At 35.3% G+C, this 13,151-nt stretch overlaps 1 protein-coding gene across 7 annotated transcripts in view; it reads right to left on the bottom strand.

Moving 5' to 3' along the window:
* Dhc62b (Dynein heavy chain at 62B) overlaps positions 1-13,151 on the bottom strand; it is an 835,389-nt gene that overhangs the window by 124,607 nt on the left and 697,631 nt on the right. Inside the window, exon 30 of one of the 7 annotated variants that reach the window (XM_083104289.1) lies at positions 6,124-6,634. The exons of the other annotated variants lie outside the window; for them this stretch is intronic. Coding sequence (XP_082960415.1) covers positions 6,478-6,634 — 157 coding nt within the window. The 3' untranslated portion in view covers positions 6,124-6,477. Of the gene's footprint in view, positions 1-6,123; positions 6,635-13,151 lie in introns of those variants that run through there. 7 annotated transcript variants of the gene reach the window in all.

Genomic DNA, 13,151 nt, shown 5'->3' with positions numbered 1-13,151 from the left:
GTCCTGCTTTGTATCACGTTATCCTCCTTCCTCTCTTCCTCCTCCAATTTTTTTATTCTTTCCTTCATCTCCTCTAGCTTCCTCCTCAACTCCCCCCTCTCCTCCCTCCATTCCTTCTGTTGCTCTCTGAATTCCCTCCTCATTTCCTCCATCTTCTCGTTCAACCCCCTTCCCTGTTCTCCACATTCCCTTCTTACTTCCTCCATCGTTCTCTCCGTTCTTTCTGCCATTCTCTCAAAGCTCTCTTTCATTTCCCTCTCCCAGCTCACTCATCTCTATATTCTTCACCGGCGATCTTTCTATTATTTTACTTTTCTTAAATATCTCCTCCTCTCCCCCTCCACTCCTCTCCATCTCATCCCTCTTCCTTTTCCACAACTCGTCTAGACTCCCTATACTCTCCCCCTCCCTCTCCTTCCTTCCTAATACACCTACTCTTTGACACCGTCTCCATTTGAACCACGCGCGCTTCTCTGTTCCCCCTTCTATCCCTACTGTATACTCTATGCCCCTCGTGCGCCTCGTTGTTTCCTACCTATCTACCCACTGTCTATGCCTACCGCCCGTTTTTCTATGTCTCTATCTATTATCCCCCTATTCTATGTCTTTTACCCTGTCACCTCACTTCCCTTTATATCACGTTTTTTTCCCTAACCCGGCCCTCCTCTTATTCCCTCTATACTTTCTCACACTCTTTCTCACCTCCGCTCTCACACTCCACCACTCTCACTATCACCACCCTTCTGCAGTTCTCACTATTTCTCACTATCACACTTGCTTACTTTCCACATGTCAACCGTTATTGCACCGGAAGCGGAAGTCACACAACAGTACTGTTTGGAGTACAAATTCAAGTCTACAAAAAAATGAAGGTTTTTATTTGCTCGAATGTCTGTAATAAAAAATGGCCCAAAATGTCATACGTATCGGTCAATTATAAAAGTATATCCACCATCATTTACCACTTCTACCTTCATTCGCGGATAATAATACGATAGCTACAGTCGTCGACTTATCAGGAAAAACTTTATAACTTCAATAACTTCGAAACGGCTTACTTAAAGTTGGTAAAATTAGTGCTTTGAAAAAGTCTCGAGAAGGGCTACAAGAATATACAATAAAAAATGGAGGGTTCCATTTCAAAAATTCAAGGTAGCCTTGTCGTGACCTTGGCGAAGCCATCCAAGGTCAAACACATAACGCCAGTAAATAGACCTTTTTACACCCTACAATTTTTGTTTGAAGTAATTTTTTGTAATACTTCTATTTTTTGTGATATTTCGAGGTCCCGACTCTTTCGAACACTCCGTATGCCGTAGCGATGTAATAACACGTTTCCGACCCCAGGTTCATTTGCAAAAAATGATTGTTATGGTGCCCCCGACAATCTCTGAAAATTTGTCGTTGAATTTCCGAACACCCTGTATATGCAGGGTGTCCCAATTTAATCGATCACCCCGAATAACTTTTTTAATTTTGATTATAGAAAAAAACGTTTCAGACAAGTTATATGGTTTCAAGGGGGACATGAAACGGTGCCATTAGTTTGACCTTGAAGAGTCAGCTGAAAGTCACCTTCAACTTTTTAAATGGGACACCCTATATGCTTTTGCATATTCTTGTAGCTCATCTCGAGAGCTTTCCAAAACACTATAATTAAGTTAGTTTTCATCAAGTACTTTCCGAGTTATGAGGCTTCAAATAATTTCTTAATTTTACATAAACTAAAATATCTTGTAAAGTATTCATTTCTCGATTATCTTACCTTAATACTTTTATGTACAAAATAATGCGAAGAATCAATTGGTGTAAAGAAAACACATAGTTATTTTTAAGAAAAAAAATGTAATTGTTAATTGCAAATTACATTTTTTTTCGAAACAATTATGTGTTTTCTTTACACCAATTGATTCCTCTCATTACTTTGTACATAAAAGTATTAAGGTAAAATAATCGAAAAATGAATATTTTACAAGATATTTTACAGTTTATGTAAAATTAAGAAATTATTTCAAGCCTCATAACTCGGAAAGTACTTAATGAAAACTAACTTAATTATAGTGTTTTGGAAAGATCGAGATGAGCTATAAGAATATGCAAAAGCATATAGGGTGTCTTATTTAAAAAGTTGGAGGTGACCTTCACGTGACTTTTAGCTGACTCTTCAAGGTAAAACTAATGGCACCGTCTCATGTTCCCCTTAAAACCATATAACTTTTGTCTGAAACGTTTTTTTCTACAATCAAAATTAAAAAAGTTATTCGGGGTGATCGATTAAAATAAGACACCCTGTATATATATATATATATATATATATATATATATATATATAAATATGGAATGGTCGAAACGAGATATAAAGGTTGTTCGAAACGCATCGAGCATTAAAAAATTAATTAAGACTCGTAATTGTGCTCGACAAAAAAGGAGAGTCGAGGGCCCGACCGTTCGTTCGGCGCCCCTGGCAGCCGATAACAAGATATCTCTTTGTCCGCGCAAATCCAAAAACAGCGCTCGTCCTTCTCGAAAGATCTAATAACAACAAAGCATGTTAGATCGTTAAATTTTAAACGTTATCTCAGCAACCGTCGAGTGCTTGAAAAATCTGGATCTTTCGAGAAGGGCTTGAGTATAAATTGACGCGATCAGAAAGCGCTGGGCCTTTTGTCGAAAAGTCTCCGACGCGCTCATTTCGTTCTCGAATATTTAAAAAAACGCTCTTTCCGTTGCTCGCGGAATATAGTGATTCTCGCCGTTGCTTGCGGATTCTAAAATTTTGCTCGAAATTTTCGATCTTTCTTTCGCTGCTAATTAAAAGACTGTAAATATATTAAGATTGTGTATTTGTGGATTAGAATAAAGACTTTGTACATAGACATATATATCTATCGGGACTTATCGTTCTCTTTCTCTCGTGCCGCGTTCACTTCCCGGTCTATTCTCGCGCTCTCTCAAACAAAGGTGGAAAATTATACAAATTTTCGTTGAATAAATCAGAAAGAGCAACTAGAAGGCAAATAAGAAAGGGAAATAAGAATTAAGGAATATTCGCGAATCACTTTTAGGAGATTCAAGGCGAATTAGGAATTGTTCACGAACCACCCTTTGGAGATTCTAGGCGAACAGGGTAATGTAATAGTTAATTGTGAAAGTAAATAAACCGTAAAGGGTAAGGTGATTTATGTTGAGGAAAAAAGTAAAAAAAGGAAATAAAACATTTAGCAGGAGTAAATAAATAAAAATAAGAAATATTTCAATTTAAATGGTGAGATGGTAAGATATATGAAAGGGAGAAAAAAATTACTCAATTTTACTCACTACTCGTTGGCATCACAAAGATGAGTGCGTTGATAAAATTACAATGGCTGAGGTCGGAGCTTTATAGCATGAAGAGCTGGCTAATGGAGATGTCTACTTACACACGATGCACAATTAAATGTTAACAAAATCATTTTCACTGAGATATAAGACGGATTAATAACTCAATTGCATAACGCAAGAAAGAATCCCCGATGCTATATAATTTGAATCAAATTAAGATTGAATTCTCAAAAATGTGATAATATGACTGAATCTCGACTGTGACTAAAGGAATGAATGAATGAATGCTGAATAAATTGCGTAAGTGTTGGATAAATTGCGTCTTTTGACAGGCGCTAAGCACTACGCTATTGCTTGACGAACTGCGCGACCAAGAGCGACTGCTTGCATGACAATACGCAGAAGCGCGACTACGCACACGACAATGCAGTAACATGACAGAAACATGAAAAGGGATGATCGAGAGACGGACCGTGAAGAAGCATGAGCGTGATCGACGTGAACGGAAGCAACAAACAACGTGCCTGATTCTGCAATAATTACTTTAGACTGTTCGCATATTAAGGAAATAAAAGCCCAACGACCTTATACAAAATACACATCAAACAGGCACAACAGCAAGGAACTGTGAACTGAATTGTAAATTGAACTGTGAACTGAACTGTCTGTCGCGCCTTGCGCTTGCATTTTTTAAAGTTATTGCTCTTTATTGGATGGTGGGGATCTTTTTGAACAAATGAAATAATTCTAATTACTACCTTCTTAAGGACAAGGAGGCTGATTTTTGGGAGGAGAGGCGTTTCTTAAGATTTTTAATTGGTTAAGCCCTTTGACTTCATCCAGTAGAAAGTGGGAGTAAGTTGATTAACTTATTATTCTTGATGATTTAACGATTCGGAGAACGCTTGAGTGGCCTGTCGAACGAGCGCAGGTGCACTATCAATTTCAAGAATATTCTCGTATGTTTAGATTTTGACAATCTTCCCAAGGACCAGTAGATCTTTGTTTCAAAAATTCTTTAGATAGAGCGGCTCTGAGCATAAAGCCGTACTAATAGATTACGGGGCGATTGAAATCTCTTATGACAACTTTTCATCTCATAACTCAGGAATTTATTTAGAATTTTGTTAACTATCTTGACTGGCCGTTCTCAGTATTAAATTTGTTTGGTTCAAATGTCGGTTATATGCGCGGGTTAGGTTGCGTTCTTTATATGCTATCATTATTTTTAAGAAGGATCACTTTGCGTTTCAAATGCAAGCCGAGCCTTGATTTTTTTCTTCCACGATATCGTTTCGAAGAAAGAAAAGAATCGTGGAGTCCACCGGACGTAACAATATCATGTGTGTGTATAATATGTATAATATATATATATATATATATATATATATATATATATCAAGCGACGCGATAGCGACACGACGCCAAGTACATAAAAAACAAGATCCGAGCATTGAGAGTCACTGCTCTCGACGCGGCGCTACCAAGTAGCTTATCCGGAATTTCACATCATATAAACTTTCGATTAAGATATTTCAGAAACTAAGACCTTAAGAAAAAATGTAACGGCACTTTTATTATGTAATGTGAATATAAGCTTTCGATTGTGACCAGTTTGAATAAAATAAGTGCAGTCAATCCCGAGAAATGATGATCGTATGTCAAAATTGTGACATTTTACGTTATCCCGGATTTTCAGTCTCACGTACGTATGCTCGCACGCATACAAGCAAAGCGAGTTTGTCCCTCAAGTGGCCTTCACACCGCTGCGTATACGATTATTGCTTCGATATGTACAATGCTTTAAGAGACAAAATCATATGCGTGCATACGTGTGATATGTATATGCATGTGTGTACGTACGTGTGAGAGATTAATTTATCGTACAGTAACAATTTTCAAAACTATCCCTTCGGGGTGGAATTTAATATCTTAGAAATGGAGCCGTAAAAATACGGAACTTCTATTAAATAAAATTAAAAAAAAAGTAATTTATTGTATAGTAACAATTTTCAAAAACTATCCCTTATAATAGAAAATTTCAAAAACCATCCCTTGAGGATGAAAAATAATATCTCCAAAATAATGCGTCGCAGAAATATGGAACTTCGCCGTTAATTAAGGTTTCTTACAAAAACTAATTTACCATATAATAATAATTTTTAAAACCACCCCTTAGGGGTGAAATCTAATATCTCAGAAACGGTGTGCCACAAAAATATAAAATCTATACTGTTAGTTATGACTTGTAGAAAGACTAATTAAGCATATAATAACAATTTTTAAAAACCAACCCTTGGAGGTGAAACCTGATATTTCAGAAACGGAGTATCATAAAAATATAAAACCCGTGCGGTTAGTTAAGGTTTCTACAAAGATTAATTTAGCGTATAATAATAATTTTTAAAAACAACCCCTTGGGGGTGAAATCTAATATTCCAGAAACAGAGTATCATAAAAATATAAAACCTATGCCGTTAGATAAGACTTGTAGAAAGATTAATTTACCGTATAATATAACAATTTTTAAAAACCACCCCTTGGGGATGAAATCTAATATTTCAGAAACAGTGTGCCACAAAAATATAAAACCTATACCGTTAAATAAGACTAGTAGTGTAGCACTTATGTTTAGGCGTGTTCGTATTTAGCTCGTGTGATGGATTTGCAGAGGTTGTCGAAATTCTCGTGATTAATCGAGGCGATGTAAGCAGTATATTCGATTTATTATATGTACACTATATACATTTATTTTTGGATTATTTTGGGTGGCCCTAAAAAGGGCCGTTTTATATGCGGAGTTATAGCCGCTCTCTATAAGTTATATGTGGCCACGTTTTGGTTACTTTTAAGGACCCTAGATAGTTGTTGTTGGCGTCTGGCTGGTCTGTTTGTGTAGCGGCGCTGTGATTGGGTATTTCCCAATCAGAGTCAGATTGCGTGCTCTGCTCGACGGTGCGAATGGTGCCCACCTGTGTCCTTCTGGACACGGCTTAATGGTACCCTGGTCCGTTCGTGAATTCGGCGAAGGTGGTAACAGTCAAACTGCTACTGGAACGCTCCACGGTCCAGTAGGCGAGGTATATCTTCGTACTCGCACGTCCCAGACTTCAAGCAGGTACCGTGGCGGACGAGTAAATCTCGGTGGTTCCAGCTCTATCTCCTCCAATTTCCAAGGCAGAAGTTGGAACGAGACCTTCTTCTCTCCTGCTGAGTGGTCTGTGCAGAGTGCCCTGAGCGCCTCTTTCCTCGGTGATCTGACCGGCCCTGGTGATCGGGACGTCCAGAGTGGCCATGGAATTTGACTCCTCCGCTGTGAAATTGTGCGAGTGCGCAAAACTCCGCTACAATTTATTCTTGAGGAGATATACTCTCCTCGTGCCAAAAGTAACAAGTCTTGGCTGTCGATATAGAGCGATGCTATGCTGCTATTCTCAAGCCGCGACTCGATTCACTACCAGTGATGCCAGATTCCGGCCTTTCGGTAGCATAGAAGGGATAATAGAAAGAGACAAAACATGATTCTCTCTCGCTCTTCTCTGCGAGAAAAGAGCTCTTTTCTCGCAGAGAAGAGCGAGAGAGAATCATGTTTTGTCTCTTTCTATTATCCCCACCATGCTACCGCATGCTACCGAAGGGCCAGAATCTGGCATCACTGTTCACTACCTCAGCGCTCGGTCTTATATACCGAGCCTGGCCGTCTTCTCTTACGAGAAGGGGGTTGGCCTCTTGGCCATCTATCGGCTCGTCTGTTACTAGACGGAGGATTCTCGTGTCGCGCGCGTTGCCGTGTATGTAACGCGTGTACATCGTGCCGTGCGGTAGGCGCCGCGTGAGTGGCGGGTCTTGGCCGCCACAGTAGAAAGATTAATTTACCGTATAATATAACAATTTTTAAAAACCATCCCTTGGAGGTGAAATCTAATATTTCAGAAACGGAGTATCATAAAAATATAAAACCTATGTTAGATAAGACTTGTAAAAAGAATAATTTACCGTATAAAAACAATTTTTAAAAACCATCCCTTGAGGGTAAAATCTCATATTTCAGAATTGGATCATCATAAAAATATAAAATCTGTACTGTTAATTATGACATGTAGAAAGACTAATTAAGCGTATAATAACAATTTTTAAAAACCACCCCATGGGGATGAAATCTAATGTTTCAGAAACGGTGTACCATAGAAATGTAAAATATATGCCGTCAGATAAGACTTATAGAAAGACTAATTCACTATGCAATAACAATTTTCAAAAATAAAATAGTATCCTTAAAAATAATATGCGAATATTTTCCCCCAAAAAATAATTTGCAGAAAGGGTACAAAATTTTACAAAAAGGTGTGAAATCCCTCTCAAAAAACCTTACAAAGGTAAAAAAATACGCCAAGTACGTAAAAAATATTCTACCTTGTATACATGTTTAATAAAAAAATTCCTTAAAAATAATTTACAGTAATTTTCTCTCAAAAATCATTTTTCTAAGAAACAAAACCTCAACAAATAATTTTCATAAAAAAAATATTACAAAATAAAATATCAAAACTAAATATGAAGTCAATAATTACTATTAGTCAAGTACTTAAGAGCAATTTCTAAATATGATATAATATTTGCCATAAAATAACAATTTTATACAGTAGAAATATTATACATAAATTCTCTCTAAGAAATTAAAACGCATTTTATATTTATTCAGAGAAAATTGATTTTTAAAATATTTAATGAGAATTAGGATTCTTTTAATTCTTAAAACATTTTTTATATAATGTATATAATTTAAAAAAAAGAGTTTTACGCAAGTTTTAAATCGCACAGTCTTTAAATCGAAGTAAGTTATGAAAACTTGGCGTGCCCGGATTGTTTACATTATAAACAAATATATCTCCAATAAAATGTAAAATATTAGACATTATGTAATTAAATATTTCATCTGTATTTGATTACGATCCGGGCACGCCAAGTTTTCATAACTTACTTCGATTTAAAGACTGTGCGATTTAAAACTTGCGTAAAACTTTTTTTTAAAATTATATACATTATATAAAAAATGTTTTAAGAATTAAAAGAATTTTAATTCTCATTAAATATTTTAAAAATCAATTTTCTCTGAATAAATATAAAATGCATTTTAATTTCTTAGAGAGAATTTATGTATAATATTTCTACTGTATAAAATTGATATTTTATGGCAAATATTATATCAAATTTAGAAATTGCTCTGAAGTACTCGGCTAATAGTAATTATTAATTTCATATTTAGTTTTGATATTTTATTTTGTAATATTTTTTTATGAAAATTATTTGTTGAGGTTTTGTTTTTTAAAAAAATGATTTTTGAGAGAAAATTACTGTAAATTATTTTTAAGGAATTTTTTTATTAAACATGCATACAAGGTAGAATATTTTTTATGTACTTGACGTATTTTTTTACCTTTGTAAGGTTTTTTTAGAGGGTATATATATATATATATATATATATATATATATATATACATAATATGTTTTTACATCTAACCTTGATTCTCACTTCGTTTTTCAAAGTACATGCGTGAACATAGTGGGTTCCACCCCCTCCCCCTATGGGGGGGCTCCACTTCCGAAAGATATAACCTAATCCAACCCATATCCGTGTGTGAGATATACTTCGCTTTACATAAAAAGTACATGCGTGAACATAGTGGGTTTCGCCCTCCCTACAGAGGGAGGCTTCACTTCCAAGAGATGTATCCTGATCCAACTTACGTCCGTGATGTGGGATATACCTCGCTTTACATAAAAAGTTACATGTTTATTTTATATTATAGTTTTTTGTTAATAACTTTTGAATGAGAGAAAAGATAGGGATGTATGTGGAAGGAGGTCAGACGTGTCTATACGTCCATTTAATCAACGAGGGACAGAATCCATCCGTGGCAACGGCATCGACGCATATCCTGTGAAGAGAGCATTCACATATTTTTCTGCCCAACGAATAATTGCTAGAAAACAATATTCGTGTACTAGAAAAATATGTGAGGTGCAAGTGGCTGGATCGGGAATCGAATCCGAGTCTTTCCCTTTCCGGGCAACTGCTCTAGACCACTGAGCTATCCAGACCTCACACTTAATGCTGCTTTTTTAACACAGTGACATGCGACTCTAGAACGATGTTGGTATTTCGCTCGATGGATGTAATGCCGATTGCTACGGAGAACCCCTGAAAGATCGTTCACTGACTAAATAAGTGTCGGTGGAGATATTCGCGTGCACTGCATGCAGGCTTCCAACTGGCCTTCCGTAAGAAACGGCACCGACGAGCACAACGTCATAGAATGACCACATCCCTCAAAATCCCTCTAGTAAATAATAATATTCCCGCTGGGCCAATAAGTGGCGGATGGACCCTAAATAAGGCCGTGGCAAGCCTCCAAATAATGGGCTGGTTAGTATGACCCACCCAGCCAGTAAAACAGATTCAGGTTTTTGCCATTTGATCGTGAAAAATGATCTTTCCATAATAGTCGCTCAAAATCCTTTTAAGGGCTTTCGTTTTCACTAAGAAGGAAAATTCTCACCAAGTTTCCTCAAAATCGGATGTACTATACCCATTTTTGGAACTATACTCAAAGGGATCGTTCCAATTGTGCATATTCCTGATCCGACACGACGACATTTTCCGATTGGACACAGACCCGATCGGACATAGTCCTGATCGGACACAGTCCAGATCGGACACATGCTTTCGCCCTGTGCTTTTAATGCGAAACGGAATTATTATTCTTGCAATTCGGCGTTGCTAAAAATTCAAAATTGAATATCTCAGCACTTATAAGCTAGGAGGATTTTACAAAAAGCATTTTAAAGGTTCGTATTTTCAGTTTTCGAAATTTTATATCGCAATTTTGTACAATTTTTCTGAAAATGACGGATGACAAAACGAGAGCATGCAAAATTGAAAAAAAAATGGCTCGAGTTCGCCACGGCACATGGGGAGAGTTTAATGTCGCAGCTCAATGAGATAAAACGCACATGATAGTACAGTCTTCTTTTTAAAATGCTTTTTTGTTTGTCTCGATACAGTGATTTTTTGGAGAGTTATTCGCATTTAAAGTAGAAAGCTGTCTTCTTATTCAAATCCGAATGTCTCGACGAAAAATCATCGTATCGAGATGAATAAAAAAGCATTTTAAAGAAGAGACTGTACTATTATATGCTTTTTAGCCTATTGAGTTGCGACATTTGATTCACGCCATGTGCCGTGGCAAACTCGGACCATTATTTTTCAATTTCGCATGCTCTTGCTTTGTTATCCGCTATTTTAAATAAATTTATCTCGCAACATTGAAATAAATCGATTCTTAAAGTAGAGATTCCAACCTTCATTTTCATTTTGTACAGACCTTTCTATTTTTATTATTTACGAAGTTACGTCATTTGAAACTTGGTGATTTTTTCCCAAATTTTAAATGCACCGCTTTTTTTTGGACTAAGTGTATATATTAATTTCTATTTACAAATATATGAATAAAATCATTTAGAATCACTAAGAATCAGTGGGTATTTCATTGATCTTTAATAGAAACGCTTATTTTTTGTTACTTTATCTCACTAATTATGGTCAGTGAAAATAAAATTTCACTATAAGATCAGTAATCACTAGTTCGTTCGTTTACCGCTATGATGCGTTATTTCTCTCGCATTTAAGTTTTAGTCATAAGAATTACATATAGCTTGCAAAGAGCGACAGATAAAATTTAAAAAATACTACTTTGATTTAATTTCTGATACAATCTCAATAAAGGAACTTCAGATATTAAATCAAATTTATAAGTCGGACAAGTAAATGTTTGGCAAATAAACGAAAATAATCCATATATTATCTATTTCAGATGTAAAATAAATCATCTATTTAACCCATTTACATCATTAAGCGCATATACGCGCATTTTTTCTGGTCACTATCACCGGAGCGTATATATACGCACAATTGTTTTGGTCATTTTTACCAAAGCGCATTGTTTTCTTAGATAACATTATGAGTTGGCGTGAATAGTTTAGAGTTATTTGTACCGAATAAAGCAGTATAATATAGTATAAAGTAACTATAACTATTAAAGATAGAGCGTTCAATGTCTTCAAATAAAAGTTAGCAGAAGAAATCATTGAAAAATATATTAAAAAAATAAAAATACCACAAAAAAAACGAAAAGTTACACCATGTCCGTCAATACCATCAAGATTTACTAGTCAACATTTTCCAATTCAGATTGAAACAACTTCATTGAGGAAAGCTCAAAAGCGTTATGTAGTTTATCACAAAAAAAGAGAAGAGAAACAATTTATCAGCGGTAACTGCCAAGTAGCTATATACATTGACCATTTCAAATACTATCATACAGTACAAAACAATTAGTGTGGATTGTATATAATAATTTCGTTGAGACTCCTGTCATCTTACATAATTATTTTTTTAATTCTTTCATCCTTTTATTACAGAGCATGGATTCTTATCATGAAGTTGACATATGACATACGACACATGATTCTTATTATGAAGTGATCAATACATATATCAACTTCTTTCTTCATTTTATCTTTCACAAATCACTGGAAAATTAAGTTTTTAATACTTTTTACAATGTTTCTAAATCTAATTTAATAAAAAAAAATTTGGTGATAAGGGACTATTTTTCATTTTTTCGTATGATGCAAATGGGTTAAGATGCATGTTCAACATGTATGTAAATATAAGTAAAATTTTTAATTTTATATGAAATAGATAAATTATGATCTAATATTACTGATTGAAAAAGTCAATATTATTAATTCTTTCGAGTGAAATATTGATTTACAGTACTATACTTATAACTGCTATAATCAGTGACTATTTTCAGTAATAATATAATGATTCACTTTTAGGGAGTGTGTATGAATGTTTTATTTTATTAATTCCATGAGAAAACGAATAAAAGAAGAAAACGTATTTTAAACGTTCCTTTATCAGAAAAGAAACGGTATCTCTTAATGTTTTTCAAGTAGACATTTTAACCAATCAGAAACGTTTTCAGGAGTCAGTTATGAAACATTGCGAAGAAACATTTGTGAAACATTTTTGAAACGAATATGTGCTACCTAGGTTGCTACCCTTTGCCGTCTACTCCTCCTCTATTCTTCCTTCAAATATTCTGGAATTCCTTTCCCTTTTATACTCCCATACCACTTATTACATTCCGAGCCCTATCTTCCCTCTTTCTGTAACAATTATTTTTTCTCAAATAAATTCTCTTCTCTTAACTGTCCTGATCCTTTTATCCTCTCTATTTCTCCCAACTTCCAACCTCTTCCCTCTAAGAAATTCTTTCCTTATTTCCTCCCATTTCTTTAATGCCTTTCTCCTTTTAGCTTTATCTCTCATCTCTTTTCTACTCTCTCGCTAGCTCCTGCTCCTTACCCTCTCTCAACTTACTTTTTCAAACTTCTATACCCTCATACTCGCCCTCTTTCTTAACAAAACCTTCTGCAATTCCTCTCTTATCATATATCCCGGTACAAATCTTTCCACTCCTATCACCTATTTAAAAATCTATTTTGTAATTTTTCTGTCCTCTCTCTCTCTCTCCTTCCAACCCCACACTTTCATCTCATAACTAAACACCGACCATACTAATTTATCAAATAACTAAATCCTTTTCCCCCAATCTCTCCCAAATTTCCTTTTTCATATTCTCCATATTTACTTTAAGCCGCCCTTTCCTTATTTTTTCTCTTATATGTACTTCCTGATTCCCATCACCTTTCATCATATATACCAAATATTTAAATTCATTCACCCCTTTTAATTCTTT

This window comes from Camponotus vicinus, unplaced genomic scaffold (genome assembly GCF_025532165.1).
Source record: "Camponotus vicinus isolate PSW18456_S1 unplaced genomic scaffold, iyCamVici1.0 SCAF_7, whole genome shotgun sequence".
NCBI lineage: Eukaryota > Metazoa > Arthropoda > Insecta > Hymenoptera > Formicidae > Camponotus > Camponotus vicinus.
Note: the sequence above shows the minus strand (reverse complement) of the source record. Positions and strands in the feature narration are given on the sequence as shown.